Here is a 23,652-nt window from a genome sequence, read left to right as displayed (position 1 = left end):
AATTTCATGTAGGCCTTCGACTCCGGACACCTCATCATAACTTTATGCTTTTATCAGATCATTATTGTATTATTATGTATTAATTTTCACAACGCAGAATTCAATGAATATTACCACATAAATTATTGCGAAGTATGATACAAAACACAAGTTCTTGGATTGACATGTTTAATATGTTTTCCAAGAAACTTTGACTAATTATATTTTCACTTACATTTGGGCAAAGACACTATATGGAAGTTCTGTGATACGAATTACATTCAAATTTTCAGTGAATATATGCACATGAGGTGCGATCGCCGGCCTCCAATATGTGAGTCTCACCTGCATACACTAAAATAATAATAATAATAATAATAATAATGGTATCACATACATACAAGTATCATGAAATAACGGTATTATAGAATTTTTCCGAGGCACTATGTACGGAGAAGAATCTATCCTCTGTAGCTGACCCGATAAAGTTAGGCAAATTTTTGAATCCAGCGATTGAATATTCAGCCATACGAAATGTTTTTATATTTCGAGAATAATGTTTTGAACAAAAAAAATAACTTTTTGTATAAAAGCATCAGTCGACTGTATGTATGAATCAATCGATTGATGTTTTGTATGAAATGTTATTCTCCAAGTACGAAAACATTTTGTACGGTTGAATATTCAGTAGCTGAACTCAAAAATTCCCCTCAACTTAACACTTCTATCAAACATAGTTTTCGCCTTTTTCTTTCCTTTTACCAAAAAAAGGGACAAAAGTGATGGAAAATTCTAATATAACTCTGTATCATCATGACACGTTTAATAGTTTAGTTCAAATATTTAGTATTTTAGTCAAAGTATTTAGTACTTTTACTATTTGTGATGGATTATACAAAATAGTAAACATTTCAATTGTAATATTAAATACGTAAATTGAAAGTAGAAGTAAAAAACATTTGTACTAATCACGATTACTAAAATTACTAAACACTTGAACTGAAGTATTAAAGCTCGAATTAAAAGTACTAAACGTGTCACGGTGATACAGAATCATGTTAGCAAAACCCAAAAAGTGATATACCAAATGAGAGAGGACAAACAAATCCACAAAAAAAACTTACTTGCATTGTTTTTATCGTAAATTAACTCCATGATTGGCCAAGGAAAAAAAAAACTAATCAATCAAGAAAATAAATTAATTCTTACACGGACCGGGTGGACGAAGACCTACATTGTGTGAGCAAGCCCTATGCTGAGAGGTTTACGTACACCAGGTGCAAATTATGTTTTAAGTCTCAAGTCCATCGTCTTCCCTTCGATAGTATAATGAAATAAAAATCTTAATAACTATCAATGTGGGTTGGTTCAACCGGTTTGACACTTGTTCAGATCTCGTGTTCGAATTCTTGTGAATGCAGAAAATCTACGTTGGTAAAGTTTCCGGCTCGACTGGATTAGTCAATACCTAATTGGATTTCCGAATACCAAGATCCACACCAAAAAACAAATTTAATAACTAATAAAGTGGCATGAATATGAACTTGAAAGCTGCAAGAGCGTGTGCTACTGCATTGACGGGATTTAATCCTTTATCTTCATGTCTCTGTCTGTGTTCCCACCGTTCTAACTGCAAGAGTACTATGGAAGTCTCCATGCAGAGAGGCGTCTGCATGAGTGCGTCTAGAAAATATGCATTGAGTATTAGTCATTTACTTTGAATAAGTTATAATCAATCAAAATACTTGTAAGTGGGAAATAAAATGCTTATAAGTGGAAATCTGTGAACCCATTGTAGACATGTTTTCACTTTAAGGTATTTTAATTGAATATTACACATTCAAGTGAGTGAATACACGTCTAAATGAATGAGAAATACTCACCTAATATTTGCTCGCTTGCGTTCTCTCCCTCTGCTTCTCTTCTATAAATTCAACCTCCTCTGTCTCTCTCTCGGTCTCCTCAAGACTTGTTGAACAAGGAGAGTGAAGCCCGGTTCTTCCTTCTTCGAAAATCTTCCTCTGCATGGATATATAGTCTGTGCTTTCACTGCGTTGAGAGCTCCCTTCTAGTTTGTTCGACCAGCAGTCACTCCATTTAAGGCGAGGTCGGGAGGTTTCCTGTTATCATGGCCGGCCACCGCTACGATAATCCTTACGAGGAAGACTATGTTAACCCCTTCTCCGTAAGTTTGATTCTATCAATGTGTAATTTACAATAATTCTGAGTAATTTGTTCAATGAATTTGGCGTTCTGCTCCACGACCAGCGCTATATGGAGTCCTGGGAGTTTGTGATTGTTATGATAATGTCCGTGTCCGTCCATCATTGCTTGGTTTTGTTGATTTTTTAGTTTACGAGCATTTCTCAATCGACTTCTTATTACTGTCAGCTGGTAAATGTTAATCGATCTTTTGGAGGATTAAGACGTTCTTTTGAATTTTGTGATCAGCGGGTCCGTGTTCAATGTTTAGACCATATAATTGTTTACTGATTGTTCTGTTCTCCCACATGCTCTGTTCTTTGTTTCTGCCCTTCTTAGAACAGAAAGTTCTCAGACCATAAATGTAAGCTTTTGAGTATTCATTCAGCGTTTTGATAACATAGACGGTCTGTGGTCAAACGCTCTTTTGTGAAATCATTTTCTTGGACTGTCGGGTTGCAATCATTAATGAATTAAAAAAAAAAAAAAGAATTGGTTATCCAAATGTCTGAAATGTCATTACACCACAGAACTTCCCATAGTTTAGCACCAAGAATGATAACTTAGCATATAGAGGCATTGCAGGTCTGTAATGTTAGTGCTTTCTGCGGCGTGAAAGGAGCACTTAGAGGTGTGTATGATCTCTGTGTCACCATGTTTGCTTTCATATTGCATTTGGTTCTCTTGTTATTTTCTTTTCAAATTTTCTCTGATTGAATTCCCATGTCGGAAATCTGCAGTGAGGAACAAATTCCTAGAAATATGGAGGTGGTTTATTTCAACAGGATGTTGAGTCCAAAAATATCTCGGGACTTCCTTGTTTTAACTAAAGTTCAGGTCCCTGTGGGATTTGTTTTTGCAGTGGCTTATCAAGTACTTTTCAGTTGAAATCTCCTTGATACGGACCATATTTGGATATCAACTTGTCCATCTTTTTGTATTTGGGACATTTTAGCAGCATCTATGTATATCCATGCTAAAATATATCTCTGGACTCCAAGCTCTTTTCCATTTTCATGTGCCACTGTCCTTGTTAATTCTTATGGTGTCATTTCGAGGCTATGCTTCCGGTTACAATATTGAGATTCCCTATCACGAATACTATGATTTATAGGATATCATCATCAGTCGGTCTGTCGATTTGATTGAGTTGCCCTTGGTTTTCTCTTCACGATTCTCAGGGCGGTCATCATGCACGACCTGCTTCACACTCGAGGCCTGTACCGCTTCCTCCCGAACCAGCAGACTTCTATGACCATGGTGGTGCAATTGATATTCCCCTCGATCCAGTTGAATCAAAATATCAGGTTGGCATCAGACTGGATTTCATTGCTTCGCTCCATCATTATTTTGCTGTTGGTTGTCGTGTCATTTTAGCTTCTTTAACATCCATGTTTCCTCAAGTAGGAGTTGAAGCGGAAAGAGAAAGAGCTCCAAGCTAAGGAGGCTGAGCTGAGCAGGAGGGAAAAGGTATTCAACGAGTAAACAAAGTTATACCTTTTTCACATTTACTCTAGACTCTTGTTTGCTCCATAGCAGTGACCTTTTCTGTTTATCGGGGCACTTGATGTGCTTTGCTGAGAGTGATAGATTGACAATCATAAGTCTTTATGGTGCTCCACAGGAAGTTCGACTTCTAGAAGAAGCTGCAGCTCGAGGTACAATAATGTCTAAGCACATATTCCCAATTAACCAACTATATATTCATCAGTTTGTTTGTCTTCCAGTTCATCTCTTCGAGTTTGTTTCATCTGACTAACTATACGTATGCTTAGACCGATGTCTCGAACTTTTTTAAGTTATATATCTTCGTCTGCTTGGACTCTTCTCTGTTACAGCCGGAATTGTCCTTGAAGTGAGAAATTGGCCTCCGTTCTGTCCCATTATCCATCACGACATTGCAAAGGATATACCAATTCATCTTCAGAGGTTACAGTATGCTGCATTTGCAACGTATTTAGGTACTCCAAAACTTTGCTTGGTTTTAGTATATTGTTACAAGGATTTTGGTGTATATTTTCTCAGTTTTTTTAACATCATATGAACGGTAGCACATTAGGTCAAGAATGGGCTTATATTCAATTTTAGCATCGGGTAAGGTTGATGAATGTCTAAGACTTATCGTGCTTAGTTGGTTGCATTTGCAGTATTATGCAACCATTCATAAATGAATGTCTTGTACGTCGATTTATTTTATAATTGACTACGAAGAAGAGATATGTCCGATGGCACATATAGTAAAATTCAGAACATTTATTAATTAACTTCTGATGTATGAGATGATTTTTATGCAGGATTGATTCTATGCTTATTTTGGAATGTACTAGCTGTTACTGCAGCATGGTTCAAGGGAGGAGGTCGGTATCGAAAGATCTACAGTTGCTTTTCTTCATTTGTTCACAGGCTACATCATCGACCTAATCACCTAATCACCCGATAAGTACCTCAACGTAAAAATAAAAACGTTCTTGTTGTGCAGACGTGAAAATCTGGTTCCTTGCAATTATCTACTTCATTTTAGGAGTTCCGGGAGCTTACCTGTTGTGGTATCGCCCGCTTTACAGAGCTTTTAGGTACACCATCTGTTCGCTCTTAATGTTTCCGGTGCCCCAGCAGTCTTTTTAACATTAGAGATATGACCATTTAATAAATCAATTGCAGGAAAGATGGTGCCCTGAACTACGGTCGGTTCTTCCTGTTTTATATCGTGAGCCTTTTTTGCCATTCGCGTCGCTATTACTATAAGTTTTAGACCAATTCCGTGTTATTGAATGTCTGTCCCTTGTCCGCAGCTTCACGTTGGATATTGCATCTTTGCTGCTGTCGCTCCTCCGATCATCTTCAAGGGAAAATCTCTCACGTAAATTACTTTAAAGGATCGATACCGATTCTCTCTTGCAACATGTTAATTTACGTTGATCATTAAACTTATCAACCAATTTGACGAACATTTTTTTCTATCGACACGTTTCTATTTTTGGCTGAGACAGGGGCATATTTCCAGCAATGAATATCATTGACAAAAAACCTTTGATTGGGGTAAAGTCGTAAACTTCAACTAAAATCATAGAGAAATTCATCGATTTATGGCACTTCCGATCTCGTACATCTTCATCTTACATTGCTTCTTTGCATGCTGCAGATCTTCTACTTCATCGGGTTTGGACTATACTGTGCCGAATCAGTACTCAGCATCTGGGTTATTCAGGTCCTAATATAGTCCACGAGTACTTTTTTTTCCCAGCGAAATTCTATCGAGTGTTTCTTCCTCAATTCGACTCCTGCAATACGTCTTTTTCCTTTTCTGGATGCAGCAAGTTTACATGTACTTCAGGGGAAGTGGAAAAGCTGCCGAAAGGAAGCTCGAGGCTGCATTAGCTGAAAGAGCTGGACGCTGAACATTCCCAGCTAGAAGAGCTTACAGGTGACTTCTATGCTACGAAAACAGGTTGTAAGGCTTGAGGAGACGAAACTAAATGTTGTGAAGCAGCATTTAGTTTTTATGATCGGCTCGGGGTTGTTATGATATCTTTTGTCGGTTTCATGGGGTTGTATTTTTCGCAAGTAAAATCTGTAGGGAAACTTGAATTGTGAGTCACTGAAAAGTTTGTTCATGCATATAGAGAAATCTTATTTTGCATTCTTTAAAACCGAATGGGCTTGAATGAGTGGAAATACCTCTAAAGCATAATTATCGGAAAAAAAAAAATCTAAAGCATGACTTATTATGGATTTCGGGTCGAAAACATCCTCACAATCTTAATACTCATTCTTGGTCAAGAAGCTAACGATATGGTTGAAGGTGGGAAAACATACGAGAGAACAAAACGTTAATAAATCGACAAAATTAAGACATCAAAATGGCCGGTGGCGGCACCCCCATTTGACTAATTTGATACTTCCAAATCCAATAAATAAATAAAAGCAGTTATGTCTTGTTCTCCTTAAATAGGATTTTGGGTTCGAATTTTATGAGAATGAAAAATAAAAAAACATGATTAGGAGAGATTTATTCCTTGGAGGGCTGACCTGGTTTGAATTGAATTTGTCGAGACCCATTAAATTTTTGGATATTTTGACCTATTAGATTTTTGATATGCACATTTAAAAAAAAGAAATAAAATATGATGAAGTTTCCAAAGGAGAAGTCAATTGGAAATGAATGGATTGATGAATCCAATATGAGAATGAAAATTTCAAGAAATTAAAATAATTTTCTTTATTTGGTTGGTCATGGAAAATATATCTCCCTATGTCCACAAATTCAAATAATCCACCGGCGAAGAATAGGAATTCGAGATCATATGATTATAGGGATTAAAAGTAGATAAATTCATAAGTTAGACATCAACTATACTAGAAAACTTCTTCCCAAATTCAGGAGCACGACATTTAAGTTAATTAATTAAATTTTTGGATATCAAGATGCATATAAAAAAAAAGTAAAACATGATGAAGTTTCCAAAGGAGAAGTCAATGGGAAATGAATGGGTTGATGAATCCAATATGAGAAAGAAAATTTCAAGAAATTAAAATAATTTTCTTTGTTTGCTTTGTCATGGAAAATATATCTCCCTATGTCCACAAATTCAAATAATCTCATTTATCTAGAAGCCTAATTCAACCAAGAGAAATTTACGTCCGGTGATACTAACATAAATGTCGTGCTCCCGAATTTGGGAAGAAGTTTTCTAGTATAGTTGATGTCTAACTTTATGAATTTATCTACTTTTAATCCCTATAATCGTATGATCTTGAATTCCTATTCTTCGCCGGTAGGCCACTTGGCCCCTCTAATCCAAATCATGAGTCCAACTCAATCGCCAAGCCGAAGCTGAGAAGCAAAAGCTAGATGTTCTCAAACCATTTTAATGAAGAATTTAACTGGATTTATATTTTATGATCAGGTTGGAATTTACGAAGGTGTACCGGGTTCTAAATCGAAATTTTTCGGACCCAAGGGTAAAACAATTAGATGAAGTGAGTTACTACCCATATATATCTTGGATTGAAATCAGGTGCACGATGACGGTTTGGTTGTGTTCTTGTGAATTAGTTAGATCTTGTGTGCGCTTTTCAGTAGGTCTTTTGGGTACCTCCTCCTCATCATAATAATCATATTTTGCTTTTTCATTATAAGAGTAACTTTTTTTTTTTTTTGGAAGTAAAAATAGCTTTCATCGCAAGTCAATCGGACCAAAAGTACCATTTCTTATAAGTGTGTCGAACGAGCAATATTTCTCGATCCCCAAGTTATTTATATCAATGACACGGATTCACCCAATATTTTGCATAAAACCTCCAACCCGTTAGATGGAAAAATTAAGATGCCATCTCTTGATTATGAAAAAGAAAAATATTCTTGAGATCTAAATATCAAATGATACATATTAGCATAATTCATAATCATCAGAACGTGGTGGCTCAATAATAAGATCGAGCTTTCAGCTAATAACCTATCATGATATATATATAAGAGCATTACTATTGGTGCCGAATTCGATATTGCCGATCACTCACATATGACATTTTAGCAATTATATGGGCAATTTATTAATGTGTTTCCTTAGTTTCTCCTTGCAAATCATTGATAAAAACGAAAACAGGGAAAACATTAATACATCGTTTTAGGCTTTTAGCGAAGATAAAGAACGATAATCAAGGAAAATTATTTCCATCTCGAACATCTATTAGTTACACCGGGTGCACGTACACCCAAACGGTTTAAATACAAATTTAAGCCATCAAAGAACATACACCGGGTGTACACAACATTTCATTAATCTCTCTCTCTCTCTCCCCTTCCCCAATAAAAGTATAACGGAAGTCTCCATGCGCAGGCGTCTGCGTGTGCTTAAGCTGACCGAATACAAACTCCTCCCTCGCCTCTTCTTCTCCCTCTCTCTCTAGAAATTCAACCCTTCCTCTTTCTCTCTCTAGACCCGTTGAAGGGGGAGGAGAGCCCTCCTCTTCTTCTTCTTGGCTTGCCCACTGGAATTTCTTCCTCTGCAAGTGAAAACCTTTTTCTGGTTCAGCCGCGTCGGAGCTCTTTCTTCGCCGATCATCAGACACTCTACTGGGAGTCCGCAAGCCCCTCTGCTCTCTGTAAACAGGTGCTGACGAGGTCGATAGCTTTCCTTTATCATGGCCGGCCGCTACGACAACCCTTTCGAGGAGGAGGAAGTTAACCCCTTCTCTGTAAGTTGACTCTCTCCCCCTGAATTTCAATTTCGAGAATTTCGTTCAGTAGTTTTGGTCTTCTATTCTTTGATCAGAGCTAAATGCCTCGGAGATGTTTTGCTATTCTGGGTTTGGTTCTTTATTGCTTAATTCACTCGGTTCTGTAATCTATGAGCAGTCAATTGACTTTCCGTTAGTATCGGCGGATGATCGTTGTTCGATCATTCAGAGGTTCATTGGGAAAGATGAAAGCAACGATCTTTCTGATTTTGTGATAATTGGGCCTGCCTTCGAGTCTTCAGACCATTCATTAGCTTTCTGATTGCTCTGTTTTCCATATGCTCTGTTCTTTGCCACAGCCGTTAGAGGAGTCTCAGACAGTAATTATGAGCTTCCAAATATTTAGTATATTGATAACATGGCCATTATATTAGACCAAAGATTAGGAAGTTTTCATGTAGAGGAGTACAGGTCATTGTTTTGCATCACTATGTGATTATCGCTTGTGTAGCTTGAAAGAAACACTGAATGTGGCCTGCGATCTGTCTGTCACTATGGTTGCAACTTCATTTCGCACTTCAGTTCGACTTGTTATTTTCTTTTTAATTCTTCTTGATTGGATGAATTTCTTATAGCAGGATCCAGCAGTGAGGACCAAAACTTCCTCAAAATATGGAGGCGGTTCGTTGTACACATCGGTGAGTTGAAAACTCTCTTGGAATTTCCTCGTTTCAAGTTTTCAACTGAGTTTAGGTTCTTCTGGAATTGTTTTTATATCAAAGCTGTTGGAAAGGAGTAACCTTTTTTTCAATTATGTTTCATCAAGTATTTCTAAGTTGAAATCTCCTCAATAAGGATCATATCGGGATATCAGGATCATATTTGGATATTCTTTCTTGCATCTTTACATAACTGGGCCCCTGGTACCATTATCTGTTTGCTTGCATCCTTGTTACCGTTCTCTCTCTTCTATGCTTATTATCTTATACATTTCTATTATCACTTTCTTTTGCCATTTTGTAGCTGAAATTCCATGTTTCAGTTTGAGCTTCTCTATCACGGTTTAGGCACCATATTTAGGCGGTCAGTTTGATCGAGTTACTCTGGTCTTTCTATTTGTGATTCTCAGAGTGCTGCTAGCGCACCCCCTGCGTCAAACTCGAGGCTTTCACCGCTCCCTCCTGAACCTGCAGACTTTTATGACCGTAATGCTACAGTCGATATTCCCCTTGATACATCCGGATCAAATTATCAGGTTGCTGGCATATTCCATCCCGTGCTTCTCTTCATTCTCATTCTTTGTTGGCAGTCGTTTTAGTTTCTTTGACATTGGTGTTTCATCGAGTAGGATTTGAAGCGGAAAGAGAAAGAGCTCCAAGCTAAGGAGGCTGACTTGAAGAGGAGGGAACAGGTAGTTATTAGTTGGGTTTTGGATGTTTCATGGTTCACTGTTTTTTGGGACTCTTGCTTTCTATATAGTCATGGCTTGTCTGTTCATTAGGGCACTTTAGGTGCTTTGCTCTGACTAATCAACTGATCCTCATCTGCCTACTGGTGCTCCGCAGGAAGTTAGACGGAGAGAAGAAGCTGCAGCTCGAGGTAATTTGAAACCTAATAAATATTCCAATTAGTCCGGTTTATGTTATCTATTTTCCGATTTAGTTGAAGGTTCAAATGACTTTAACCATTTAGGCTTGGATGATGTCTTCAACTTTGAGTTATGTGTTTATATGCTATATTTGGATTCTCCTTTTGTGTTGCAGCTGGAATAGTCCTCGAGGAGAAAAATTGGCCACCTTTCTTTCCCATTATCCATCACGACATTGCAAATGAAATACCGGTTCATCTTCAGAGGATACAATATGTCGCATTTGCAACGTTTTTAGGTACTCTACAATTTTGTCTAGTTTTCTCTATCGTTATGAGAACTCTTCTTGTAATTTTTCTTCAGTTTTTTTCCCCTCACACTAATGGTAGATCATTAGCTCAAAAATGCTCTCTGCTGAAACTTTAGAAAACCAGGAAAGTTTCAAGAACAACTAGGATGTATTCTTTTCAATGGTGCCATTGCAGCATTAGACAAGCCTGTGTAGATACGCATCTTGTATCATGTATATTGGTTGATTCTTGAGTCAACTCCAAAGTGTAAATTATGTCTAATTGCATATATTGTAAATTTGCAAATGTGAAACATCTGGAAGAGATGTCGTATAGGTAGAGGAGCAGACTGAGTCGTGACCAGATGTGTCAGGTTTGACTGGTGTCGCTTCTGCACCTCCCATATAGGCTTTCATGAAGAGACTTAAACACAGAATCCATCTCGTGTAGATGCATTAGGGTTCCTCCTTGAAATGGCACAAGGTTGAAAAAATATATGATCGTTCTTATTGCGATTAGATTGTTAATAAATAAATGAATTTACTAAGCTTTACATAAAATATGATCGTTATGCAGGACTGGCTCTATGCCTATTTTGGAACTTAATAGCCATTACTACAGCATGGATCAAGGGAGGAGGTTGGTATTGCAAGATTCCCAATTATTTGTTGATCGTTTACCCTGTAGAGCTAATCGGCCTACATAATTACGGGAACTTATGAATGGATGGTTCTTGTGGCACAGGTGTGAAAGTCTGGTTCCTTGCAGTCATCTACTTTATTTCAGGGGTTCCAGGTGCTTATGTGTTGTGGTACCGCCCACTTTACCGAGCTTTCAGGTATATATATCATTTTTTGGCTCTAACATGTACTGTACCTGAACATTCAGTTTGTTAATGGGAGACGGTCACATTATGCTCTATACAGTATGATGCTTTTCCCAGAGATTTTTTTTTTTCGATCTGATGCGTGATACATAATACATTACTGGCAGGACTGAGAGCGCAATGAAGTTTAGTTGGTTTTTCCTGTTTTATCTCGTAAGCCTCTTCTACCATTCACATTGCTTCTATTGCGAATATTTGACCTGCCTTTTCCTTTCTAAATCTTTTTCTCCTTGACAGGTTCACATCGCTTTTTGCATTGTTGCTGCCGTTGCTCCTCCGATATTCTTCAAGGGAAAATCTTTTACGTAAGTCACTTTTAGAAACACCAATTCACTCTTGCAACAATTGAATTAGTTTTTCATCAGTGTACATAGGGACCTCAATTTCATTGATCTTAAGACATATACTTGGAAAAAGTAAGGTCTACCTTGTACAAACATGGTTTTGACTTACTTTGATTGATTTTTTTCCTCCCCTCTTCCTTTTTTTTTTTTTGGGGGCCGAAACAGGGGCATACTATCAGCAATTGATGTCATCGATGCAACCGCTTTGGTTGGGGTAAACCCCGTAAACTTCAAATATTTGATGGAAAGAAATTCACTGATTGATTGCTTCCTATCTATCCAATCTTCATCTCACATTGTTTTTTCTTTTCCACGCAACAGATATTCTACTTTATTGGCTTTGGACTGTTCTGCATCGAAACTGTACTCAGCATCTGGGTTATTCAGGTCCAAGCATATCCCATTAGCAATTTCTTATCCCAACCAAATTCTATCCTAAGTTTACATTAAAAGCATGCTCAGTGTGACTCATTATCACTCCTCTTTTCGTGGCTGCAGCAAGTCTATATGTACTTCAGGGGAAGCGGAAAAGCTGCTGAGGTGAAACGCGAGGCTGCAAGGGGAGCAATGAGAGCTGCACTGTGAAGACTGCACTAGACGAGCTGTTTGGGTGACTTATAATGTGTGTACGCATATAGGTTGTAAATTTCGAGGAATGAAACTACACATTGTGCAGATACTTTAATACTTAGTTTGGGCGAGCTCGGGGTCTTATCTTATCCATTTGTGAGTGTGATGTTGCATTTGTTTTCCTGGGAGCAAAATCTGTAGGGAGCTTGAACTGTCAGTGAATTCCTGAAAAGTTTGTTCATGTAGATCGTATAAGTTCTTGTCTTTTTTGGTAAAAGGGGCATATATTAACTATTGAGGGTTCACCGAGAAATCTCGGGTAGTCCAAATGACATGAGTATTAGCTATTAGCTACACCCATTTGGTCTTAACAGAAGAAAATCAAGAACCCCAATGGGCGGAGTGTCAAAGTAGACAACAGCTTCATGCGTGTTAAGTCATCACGGGCTGTTCGAGCAATGAAACCTGCAACAGTGTTGGCCTCCTGAAAAATATGTTGGATCCAAAAGTTAGTGAAGGAGCGTGCTAGGGATATGCAATCTGAAATGATTGGCATTAGTAGAAGGTTATCACAATAGTTTCCCAAAAAAAGATAAACTACTACCTTGGCCTCCAACTCTACGAGTAGAGATTGGATGCCTAAATCTCGAGCCATGCATAAACCATCCCTGAAGGCCCAACAGTCAGCCACAACGCTGTTAGTGAGCCTGGGATACCGGCCAAAGCCACGAATCCGGCCTTCCTTAATGGTTTCTTATAACGCCTCCAGCTCCAACTTTCCTAACAGGGCCCACCCACTGAACCATCCGAGTTTAGTTTCGCCCATCCATGAGGTGGAAGGGACCACTGCACCTGTAAAAACTCTTTACCGTGAGGGTTTCAGCTCTAAGTAAGCAAAATACTCAGCTGCTAGCTCGATGCAAGCCCGGTGAGACTCGCCATAAAGAACGCTCTTGTCAAAAATGGATGCATTACGTTGTTTCCAAAGAGTCTAGACTGCAAAAGGAATAACACCTTCCATGGGATATTAAGAAGGTGAGTTTCATAGGATTCACAATTAAGTTTGAGCCATTCCAAAATTGGGAGAGCGAAAGAGCCTTTCTTTGATATGGGTACCCCAAGGTTGTCCCAAAATGACCAAGCCTTTGGGCATTCTCTCAGGACATAGGCCAATTTAGTGTTAAATAGGCCATTGGAAGAGAACTTCCAACACATTATGTCTTCCCCTCCATCCCCAATGGTGGTTCTGGGGACACTTCGGAGAAGATCTGAGATATAGTCAGGGAGAGGGAAGGACATTCTATTCATGTCCCAAGAACCATCAGCATTAAGGATGTAAGCCACTTTGCACAAGCTATCAGTAGCTTACAGAGGCCCGACAATTTGATTACGAAGTAGCAGGTCATGCAACCAGCAATCATGCCAAAGATTAATGGAAGTACCATTATCAACAATCCATTTACTCCCCAAGGAGAACAACTAAGACTCAGTTATCACAACAGAGCGATTAAGGGAGTTTTGAATACTTAGTAGCAGCTCTGGGAGGCAAATATTTTCCCCTAAGGAACCGAACCCGAGGTCTATCACCAGATTTCAGTCTCCATGCGAAGCTTCCTAGAAGGGCTAGGTTTCGGCCTTCCATACAAGGAAAACCTAGACCTCCTTCACCCTTGAGGAGGGTGACTTGTAGCCATCCGACCATATGAAGCTTCTTTCGATTTGCAGTGGACCCCCAAATGAAGTTCCTAGTCAAGCGATCTAGGGAATTGCAAATATTTTGGGGAACAAGCGTACATTGCATAATGGAGAAGGAATGGAAGAAAGGACAGATTTAGCAAAAATCACTCTGCCCGCCATCGATAGAAGATTGGCTTTCCATCCTCTGAGTTTTTTCTTTAAATTTGTCAACAAGAAAATGAAAGATGAAGATCGAGCAGCAGACAAATCCATTGGGAAACCTAAGTATTTTTCAAGAGATGGGGATTCCGTGATCCCGAGAGTGTCAAGAGCCACCCGCTTTGAACTTATGGAGGTATTAGAAGAAAAAACAACCCTGGATTTGGAGAGGTTGATTTTTTGACCGGAAACTTGGCTAAAGTAGTCCAAAGTATGTTTAATGGAGGCGCAAGTACAACAATCAGTGGAGCCAAATAAAAGAATATCATCCGCAAAGAAAAGATGGTAGAGAGAGATTTTGCCTCTAGCAAGGCGGACTCCTCTCCATCTACCGTTGCTGGTTTCTTGCTCTATGAGAAGAGTAAGAAGTTCCATGCCAAGGATAAAAATTTATGGGGAGAGAGGGTCTCTTTCTCAAATACAACGAGAGGGGAGGAATCGATCGAGCTTCCCCCCCATTAAAAACAATAGTAGTACGGGTAGAAGATATGCAATGCATGATAACCCTAATAAAGGAGTCAGGAAGATCAAAATAAGTTAACAGATTTCTAACAAAGCCCCACTCAACCCGATCAAAAGCTTTTTCGAGGTCAAGTTTCAAAATCATGATTCCGTTTCCTCCCCGCTTGTTTTTAAGAGCCGTATGAGCTTCGCAAAGCAAGGTCACATTATCAGCCACACGATGACCCTTGATGAAGCTGGCCTGGAAAGGGGAGATAAAACTATCCAAAAAAGGCCTACGCCGTCTTACCAAGATCTTAGTGATGATCTCGTAACTAGTGTTGCAAAGGCTTATTGGCCGAAACAGAGTGATGTACTCAGGCTCCTTCAGGAAGGCGGCCTTCCTCAAAAACTCTTCGGACAAAAGAGATAATGGAATTTTTGACTATTTCCCAATTCTTTTTGGAAGAAAACAGCGTGAAGACCATCCGGCCCTGGAGCCTTATATGGTTTCAAGCTTTTAAGAGCACCAATAATCTCAAGACCAGTAATTGGTAAGCTGAGCTCCTGTATAGCCTCAGAGGGAAAACGATGCCTCACATCTAAGGCAAAGCTGGGAACAAGGCTACAAGATGTATAAAATGGGAATTGGCAAGTTGAGCAAGTTGGTCAGATCCAGAGACACAAGTTCCCGCGGGAGTTTTTAAAGAAGTGATTCTGTTTACACTACGATGAATCAAGGTCGACACATGAAAGAACTTAGTATTGCAGTCACCCTCAAGGGGCCAATCGGTACGAGACTTAAGCCTCCAATGCTCCCTTTCATTTTTTAGGGTGGCGCTATATTTAGCCCTAAGATCTTTTTCAAGCTCAGTTAAAAACCCACAAGGATTTTGGGCCAGATTTTTTTGAATTCTGGCCAACCGGGCCAAAGGACGACGTTTTCTGTGAAAAATGTTCCCAAAAACTTCTTTGTTCCAAATAGACGCATTGCATTCAAAGCAGTTAATGGAATCAATAAGAATGTGATCACCTTCGTTCCATGAGTTGGCAACAAGATTTGAGAAGTTAGGGTGGGACATCCACATTGTCTCAAAACGAAATGGACGGGCAAGAGACGTATTTCTAGTAGGATAAAAATTCACAAGAATAGGACAATGATCCGAATGAACTCTTGTGAGATGGGTGACCAAACCATCAGGAAAGGCCTGCCTCCAAGAGGGGTTAGCCACTGCTCTATCAAGCCTTTCCTAAATAAGACCCCCAGGCTCCCGAAGGTTAGTCCAAGTAAAGCGAGGTCCCGTGAATTCCAAATCAGTCAACCAACAATCAGTAAAGCATCTCAGCGAACCAAATAAAGCGGCCAAGATTAACAGACCCACCCTCAAGTTTTTCAGAACTAGAAAGAACTTCATTAAAGTCTCCTACCGCAATCCAAGGATAACTACACATATCAGCAACAAGTTCAAGTTTACTCCAAAGCAGCAAACTCTCATTTAGCCTAGGACTAGCATAAATAGAGGATAAAAGCCATTTAAAGTTTGATCGATGTACCTTAATGAGTGCATGTATTTCTTGTTCCATTGAGCCCACAATGTTCTTTGACCTGGCTGGAGTTCCACAAAACGAGGATACCACCTCTGTGCCCCATGGAGTTTGTGGCCTCATGTTTATCAAAAGCCAATAAGCTTGCCATTGTTTCTGCTCTGTCCTTTGGAAGCCGAGTTTTAGTGAGAATGAGTATATCCGGCCTGTCGGCAGCAAATAGATCACGAACTGCATCAAGAGCATTAACAGCGACAATTCCACATGAGTATGGTCATGAGAAAATGTGCTGGAGACATGGTATTATCAGCTTGATTATCAATGTAGTCCATATTATCAAAGGATACTAAATGAAGCCTAGAGTTTCCTGTGGTGCAGCCAATGAACTATACACCAGTGAAGGACCCTCTGGCATGGGCCATAGTCTGTCGGTAGCGGTGATGTTTTGCACCGACGCCCAGTGAATTATCTTCACTAGTTTGACACTCTTCGTTGACAATCAATGGATCTCCAGTGCGAGCACTGCAGTCAGCTGCCTTGCACTCTTCAGTCTTGCTGGTGGAGTGACTAATAGAGGAATTTTGTGAAGAAAGTCCCCTCTCTTCATGGCAGATCTCAAGGTGTCTCTCCACACCTTGTGCGGAAAATCCGTGCTGAACATTGACATCGGACCTACAATAATCACCACTATTCCTATAATTCGGTGCTGGGGATCGGCTTCTTCTGTGATCTCCCTCACCGGACTCAATACTAGACAAGGGTGAGTGCCCCCTGGCATGATCGATGGAAGATTTGGGCAGACATTCCTTTCTCATCATTCCCAACGGGTAATCCTTGAAGAGAAATCGAGTTCCCCGATAATGGGTGTACCGCCGCAAAGGCAGCATGCTCATCATCCTTGCAAGTACGCTCTCCATGAATTTTGTTGGTTCCATCAGAATTTTTCACCAAGGTGGGGGTTTCAGAAATGTCCACCGATGGATCGATGGATCCATTATCATTGGTACTGAATCCACCTGATGAGTGGATTTGAAATTGGGCCTTCCATACTTTTGGTGGCCATTCCTGATGTCTTGGCTTTTGATTCTGATCTTCCTGGGTTATGCTCAGAGTGCAGCGGCTTCTGTGCTACCATAGCCACCCCGGAGGAAGAGGCACCGTTATCATTTTGCAACGGCTAACTGAGCAAGCGGTTTAGGTGGTAGGCCCTGCTGACATCGTCATTAGCTTGTCCTGGTTTCTGAGGCATCCTCCTCTCTCTCTGTGCGCCGCCAGCAAGCTGTTTCGCTGGCCAGAAACGAGGGTCCAAAATCGATTGATTTTTGTGCTGAGTCTGCTTGTCCTTCTGGCAATTTACCAGAGCTGGCTGGAGTATCAGTTTTTCGTCTGAATATCTGTGTTCGTTAGAGACGGACAATTTTCCTTCCGATGACCGACAATCCCACATTCAAAATACAGGGTAGTATTCCTTCATAGGTAATCGGCATCATCACGTCACCGATCCAGAGGACTTTCGGCAAAGGTTTCGCCAAATTCACTGGGACACATATGCGGGCAAAGTTAGCCCTTTCTGCCAGAGCTGTGTAATGGTCCATCCGAAGAAGAGGTCTAATCTGACTGGCAGCTCGACTGGCAGCTCAACGGACGAATCAGGTTATGGTTGTAGTATCTGAGGGCAATTCTTGGATACCAAGTAACTGTCGAAATGGATGCTTGTGATGGTTGTTGGAAGTTGGGTTCCCAAAGACGGATAGTGAGAAAACGGTTAATTGATAAACCACGGATCATCGCGAAGACCGCGGCAGCGATCAGCTCCATTTTGGAAAGTCGCAGTGTAATAGCCTCTCCCAATATCCATAATAATCCAATCCACCGGTACGTCTCCAAAGGTTTCTAAGCTTTGTTATATTCAAGAGGTTTCCCGTACAGTTTCAAAATTAAGGGAATTTCGCCATGGAGCACGGAGATCCAATTTCTCTGCTCTAGTAAGAAGAAGTCTACCTACGTGGATCTGTTCAAGCGATTTGGTATTTACTCCGCTTAAATAAGGTCTCGAATTTGAGTCATTGTCAATGTAGAAAATCCACGATGAGAGAGTTTTATGGCTGACCCAGCTCCACTGGATTAGTCGCGGCCTAGTTGGACTTTCGAATACCGGGGTACACGCCAAAGAAAAAGTAAGAAGAAGTCTTGGGCCGCCATGATCTTCTTCTTCTGGTTCTATGTCGTCATCCGCGTCATCATCGCACTAGTGTTGTTCAGATGCCAAAGGCCTCTCGGTAGGCTCCTGGAATGGCCCCAGCGAGCTTATCCCTGTAAGACGACCCCATTGGAGGGGGAGGCTTTGTCTGGTACAGCTGCTGCAAGGGAGAGCCCTGCCTGCTTCCGGATAGAGATCCGTGGCTCGGCTGCAGAAATTTCCTTAATGCGCTTATTGGTCGGCTGGATTTCATCTGCTCCATCCGTTGAGATGTCGTGAGATTCCTCTTGGGAAGGAAGGGTTGGAGAGGCAGAGGAGGTAGAGAGAGAGAGAGAGAGACTGCGCCATCTTAAATTATCCTCACCATGTAAGTTCTCGTCTTTGGGTTTGCAACCTTAATACTTACAAATGTTTTTGTTTCTCTGTCATATATTTTTCTAAATATTTTTCGGTTTTCGGATATACTTCATGAAATAATAATGGGGAATGAGTCACATGGTGCAATATAGTCAAATTCCTCCAGTGTCCACCTCAATCATTTCTCCCCTTTCGCTGGCTTTACCCAATTAATAATACCCATAGGTCTTAGAAATATTAATAGGCGGGACTAACGCATATATCGAGAGAGCGACGGTTGCGGGGGATTAATTAAAATCTTGGCCATCATCCAGAGATAACATGAACAGGAGTCCTTGGTGCGTGACCTCAATCCACTTCAATGGGTCCCGAAAATCTAATGTATTTTCTCCTTTCACTTTCCTAGCTTTAATTTATGTCCAGGCTGTGACTGCATTTAATAAAATTCGAAACTCGAGATTGAGTATGTTTAACGCTCTTGCACGATGGTCTCAAGAAGACCACCCACCTTGAATTCGGACTGATCGATCTCACAATGCACCAAGTATCAAAATCTTACTATGGCCAAGTGCCAATTTGTGTACGTAGTTCACATCAAATATACCGACTAAACAAAGCCAAAGGCAGATCCGCCGGAAATACTAGCAGGGCTCCTCTTATTCAATATAGATATATATATATATATATATATATATCACTGAATATGTATAGCTCCGAAGAGGATTAAGTAATTAGAAAAAGCAACCACGAAAAACAGTCAAACAATAGCCCTTTCCATCCAAAGCAGCTTTCGGAAAAGCCGCATTAAACATAGTACAACATCATACTTTAGTAGTGGAAAGAGTGGTTATATAGCTATAGATGGATATATATAATATAGAGCCCTACCTATAACTATATATCCTTTTAACAATAAGCAATACACTTGTTCTTGCAGTCCATGGTGCAACCACCCCCGCCCCCGCCTCCGCCGTAGCCCTTGCCGGAACGGCTGTATGAAGTGAAGCACTTAGCGGGGCAGGTCAGCTTCTTCTTGTAGCACGGGCCCTTCTCCTTGCACACCACCGTCGGCCTCACGATCCCGCCCTTGGAGTAACCGCCGCCTGGGCCACCGTAACCACCTCCGTATCCGCCAGCCCAACCGCTCCCGAACCCCGGGATGCCGATCCCGTCTCCCGGACCGAAGAACCCACCGTTATTGTTGTCAGTCCCCCCTCCGGTCCCGCTACCCTTGCTGGGCTTCTTGGCCTTGGAGGATCCGGGTGACGAAGAGCCGGGTCGGGCCCGCGTGAGGGAAGGGAGGGTTGAGATGAGGAGGAGGGATATGATGAAGAAGAAGGAGAGTAAGTAAGAGGGAGTGGCCTTTTTCTTCATTTCTATGAAGAAAAAGAAGAGGTTTCAACTTGTTCTTGTTTTAGGGTTTTTAGAGCTAATTTTTGACTACTTTGGATCAGTGTGAGAAAGGAAGTTTATGATGAAGAGAAGGGAAAAGTGTTTTAGTGCAATATTTATACGAGGAAGTGAGGGTGGTAGTGGAAAACTGGAAAAAAATAAATAAATAATGGAAAGGCATTTATTTGGGATGGTATGAGGAGGAGAGAGAGAGTTAGAGGGCAGTTGAGGGGACCTTGCATGAATGTCAAGTAGGTTGGGTTCAATTAATACATTTTTCTTGGTTTTATTATTTTGTTCTCTTTGGAGGGAAATGAAGCACATGAAAAAGGTCCCTAGACTAGTGCTTGGCCTGTCTATGAACAATGTGTGAGTACTAATGGTGCGCTCTTGATGGACGGAATCGGTATTTTTGAAGACTAACTCATAGAAGTCACCTAAAAAAATGCATTACGTCCAATCATTCTGGATAACGCGTGCATCCATTTTCATGACTAGTTAGTCAATATTAGTAGACGTGGGAGACGCTAAGAAGAAGTGCCGAGATGAGCTACATTTAGTTACTAAACTCTAATTTGTAGCCTTCATAAGCATATATATAATGCAATATGATATAATATATTTTTTCCGGCTTAATCATTTATTATTTTCGCTTCTGTTTGTGTGATTGGCTCTTCCAACAATTTTCTAGTAAGATCACGTATGCTAGCTAAGTCCGAGACGAATTTAGGAGGACAAAAAAGAGAGCAGTTGCTTTATTTAAAATTTTGATGTTATAAAAAAAAATTATACTATCCTTTAATTTTTTTATGTTACTGATATTTGCTCTCTTGCTACTCAGACGATTTACCTTCCTATTCTCCATAAGGATCCTGTCTTATTCTCAATCCAAATCCCGGTTCCATATATGCCTAATGCCAACTTTTGATGTACACCTGCCCAACAAGTCAATCAGTTGAATGGAAGGACAATGTACATGAATGTTCCATCTATATCCACCAAGATACATATAATTAATTGGAGATTCTACGGCGATTGACTAGTAAAAACAACAACAACGATTGTTTTTATTTTAATTATTAGATTTTAGTAGGAAAGATTTCAACCGTACACGCATTTGAAATCTTTTTAACTGAAAATTCACTACTCATACTTTGATTTGTTATACTTTTGACTATGCATTTCTCGACGAAGTTCAGTCATGTCCGTGAACGAGTCAAATCCGGTTCAACATTAAAACAAACTAAATCAACTGATTCAATAAATTAAATAATAATTTTACTCTTTCTAGGGAAAATAAAATAATTTAGCTCTATCGTCCTCTTTTTCGACTTTCTCCTCCCAAAAACACAAAAAAAAAAAAGACCTGTGCAAATTGCAAATCAAATCAAAGGCCAAATTAAAAATTCAACATTCAATCGATTCCGCCTGGGATCGCCTCTGACGACTTCAATCGATTCAAGATGTCGCCGATCCACATCATTCGTCCTCACGGCCACACATTCCGTCTCGGATCTTGAATTGTTACAATGGAACTTCCGACTGAATCTTTCCTCAAGACTGATTAAAAACTCAGTAATAATTTGGCTGAGTTGACCAGAGTTGATTGAGGGGATTAATTAAGTAATTGACCGAAAATGAATAGAATTGGGTTGGGTATTGGACTCTGTTATTTTAGGCTAATGGGATTAAAGTTGCAATTGAATGGCTAAGAGGCTAAATTGGTGAGTTGACTTCGGATTGTCGGGGGGTTTAATCAGTTTGATTAATCAATTAGAAGGCTAAATTGAATCGGTGCCCGAACGGCTTTTTAGGGTTTTAGGGCTAGATTTTTAATTTTTAGGATTTAATTGAAAAATGGATAGTTAATAGGAGGTGTTGTCGCAAGAAGGAGAGGCGCGGATCGAAGAAGGCTTGATGGGAAGGAATCAGAGAGCCAGAGATGGGAGGTGTGGCCCAGGGAGGAGAGGTGCGGGTCAACAATGGCTTAAATTGATTAAATGTTGAATTGATTGAAGGCGTCGGAAGCGATCCTAGACGTAATTGATTGAATATTGAATTTTTTTTTTATTTGATTTGTAATTTAGCAAGGGGTTCTATGTTTTTGGGAGCGGAAAGTTGAACAAGAAGACGATTTGGAGCTAAATTGTTTTTTTTTTCTTTTCTTTTTTCCGAAAAGTATAAACTTGTCATTATTTATTGATGTATTGAATTGAACCATGGATTGGGTCCAGTTTAATTAATGTGGAATCAGGTTTGACTCTTTTACGGGCGTGATTAAACCTCCTCAAGAAGATGTGTGGTAAAAAATCTCAAAAGTCAAAAATTGAGGAATAATTCTTTATGTAAAAAGAATTTGAACATGTACACGATTTAAATTTTAACTAATCATATTCAACAATTAAAAAAAAAACAACCATGATAATAATTTTTCATCCCAATCCTCGTAACATCACCTATAATTAATTCCTTTCCGTACTTAGATTTGAACAAATTTGACAAATGGAAAGAGACTACTTTCCTGTTTGGAGAAACCATCTGTAAAAGTCTGATTTGTGATTTTATGGGTCGGTCGAATTTTTAATTCTCATTTTTGTCAAACTTTGGGCGGGCACAATAATTAACTCTATGGATCTCTCCATAAATGCATCTTGTTAGAAACATTTAATTGACAGCTATTGAATTTTGTGTGGATTTGTTCCCCATGGGCATCAATTTGTACATATAGTGTCTGTCAAGGACGGACCCACGATTTGGACTAGGAGAACGAGCACTTTAAGGGGACAAATAAAATTGATAATACATAAATTTCCATTGAACGTCGAAAGTTTAGGGACACGACTGCTCTTCTCAACTCCCCTCGGTCCATTCTCGGTGTCTCCGCTTGCTTGTCAACCTAGCTAAACCATACTTCGTGGTACTATTAATTATTGGGACCCATCGAAATATCTACCGTTCCGTGTTGATGGCCAAGTTTGAGGATAGCTACACATAATATATGTAGAATGAAGCCAATCGAAATACTATCATCCAATCTAATTGACGTTTACTTATAACTAAGTTTGAGATCATGCACATGCATGTATGCATATTAATGATATTTCGGTGTGAATTCTGGTATTTGAAAAGTCTAATTGGGCTCCGACTAATTCAGTTGAACCGGATCAGCCCACTAAGGGGTAAAGTTTTCCCAATGTAGATTTTCTCAATTCACAAGGACTCGAACTCAAGACTTTATTTAAATAGAATAAGCGTTGAATCGCTTAAACCAATCCACGTTGGTTATGCATATTAATGATTTTAGTTTAAACCATTACATTGAAATAGCGATTTGTTAGCATCACATGTGTACATGTTAGGAGGTGTATTTTCTTCTTCCCGACGCAAACTCTTTTCAATAAAGGAATGTGGAAGATATTATCTCTATTTGTTATTTAAATTAGGAAATAATATGTTTGATAACAAAAGAAAAAAAAATCTCTTTATTTGAATATGGTGATATTTATAAAGCTTGTACAATTAACCGCGGTGAATGGGTCGGAGACTTATACCTTAGGGTGGATGCTTCGGTGACAAAGGCAGAACATAATTCGAATTTGGAGAAGACGAACTTTGGACATGGTCGAAGAAGACGATGTCAATCCTGAACTCAGAGTCGAAGAAGATGATAAACACGATCTTTGATGTTGAACAATTGCTTCGAGGCACGTAGAACGCATTATGAAAAGAGTTATATGCCCTCACACAAAATTGCTAAAGGACTTCGGCAAGTCTCATCGATG

General features: G+C 39.7%; 3 protein-coding genes across 5 annotated transcripts; 2 read left to right on the top strand and 1 right to left on the bottom strand.

Annotated features, from left to right (window-relative positions):
• Positions 1–1,947: 1,947 nt before the first annotated feature.
• Positions 1,948–5,831, top strand: LOC116204950 (secretory carrier-associated membrane protein 3-like). The gene is made up of 12 exons (XM_031537337.1): positions 1,948–2,164; positions 3,363–3,488; positions 3,589–3,651; positions 3,806–3,839; positions 4,020–4,142; positions 4,476–4,538; positions 4,661–4,754; positions 4,843–4,888; positions 4,974–5,041; positions 5,172–5,220; positions 5,324–5,389; positions 5,496–5,831. The coding sequence occupies exons 1-12, from the start codon at positions 2,108–2,110 to the stop codon at positions 5,577–5,579; spliced, it is 873 nt and encodes a 290-aa protein (XP_031393197.1). The 5' UTR covers positions 1,948–2,107; the 3' UTR covers positions 5,580–5,831.
• Positions 5,832–8,012: 2,181 nt separating this feature from the next.
• Positions 8,013–12,331, top strand: LOC116203689 (secretory carrier-associated membrane protein 3-like). 3 transcript variants are annotated; one of them, XM_031535556.1, is made up of 13 exons: positions 8,013–8,379; positions 9,000–9,059; positions 9,491–9,616; positions 9,710–9,772; positions 9,927–9,960; positions 10,125–10,247; positions 10,816–10,878; positions 10,984–11,077; positions 11,233–11,278; positions 11,363–11,430; positions 11,635–11,683; positions 11,791–11,856; positions 11,968–12,331. In XM_031535556.1, exons 1-13 carry the CDS (start codon positions 8,326–8,328, stop codon positions 12,052–12,054), a joined length of 933 nt encoding a protein of 310 aa, XP_031391416.1. In that variant the 5' UTR covers positions 8,013–8,325; the 3' UTR covers positions 12,055–12,331. The 3 variants fall into 3 exon arrangements, with proteins under 3 accessions (XP_031391416.1, XP_031391417.1, XP_031391415.1); XM_031535555.1 differs by having other exon boundaries at positions 8,014–8,379; positions 8,997–9,059; XM_031535557.1 differs by lacking the exon at positions 11,233–11,278 and having other exon boundaries at positions 8,997–9,059.
• A 6,716-nt stretch (positions 12,332–19,047) lies between these two features.
• LOC116203691 (glycine-rich protein 2-like) lies at positions 19,048–19,969 on the bottom strand. The gene has a single exon (XM_031535558.1). The coding sequence runs from the start codon at positions 19,850–19,852 to the stop codon at positions 19,385–19,387; it is 468 nt and encodes a 155-aa protein (XP_031391418.1). The 5' UTR covers positions 19,853–19,969; the 3' UTR covers positions 19,048–19,384.
• Between the last annotated feature and the right edge of the window lie 3,683 nt (positions 19,970–23,652).

Source organism: Punica granatum, chromosome 4 (genome assembly GCF_007655135.1).
Source record: "Punica granatum isolate Tunisia-2019 chromosome 4, ASM765513v2, whole genome shotgun sequence".
In the NCBI taxonomy this organism is placed as follows: domain Eukaryota; kingdom Viridiplantae; phylum Streptophyta; class Magnoliopsida; order Myrtales; family Lythraceae; genus Punica; species Punica granatum.
This window is presented reverse-complemented; position numbering and strand designations above follow the sequence as displayed.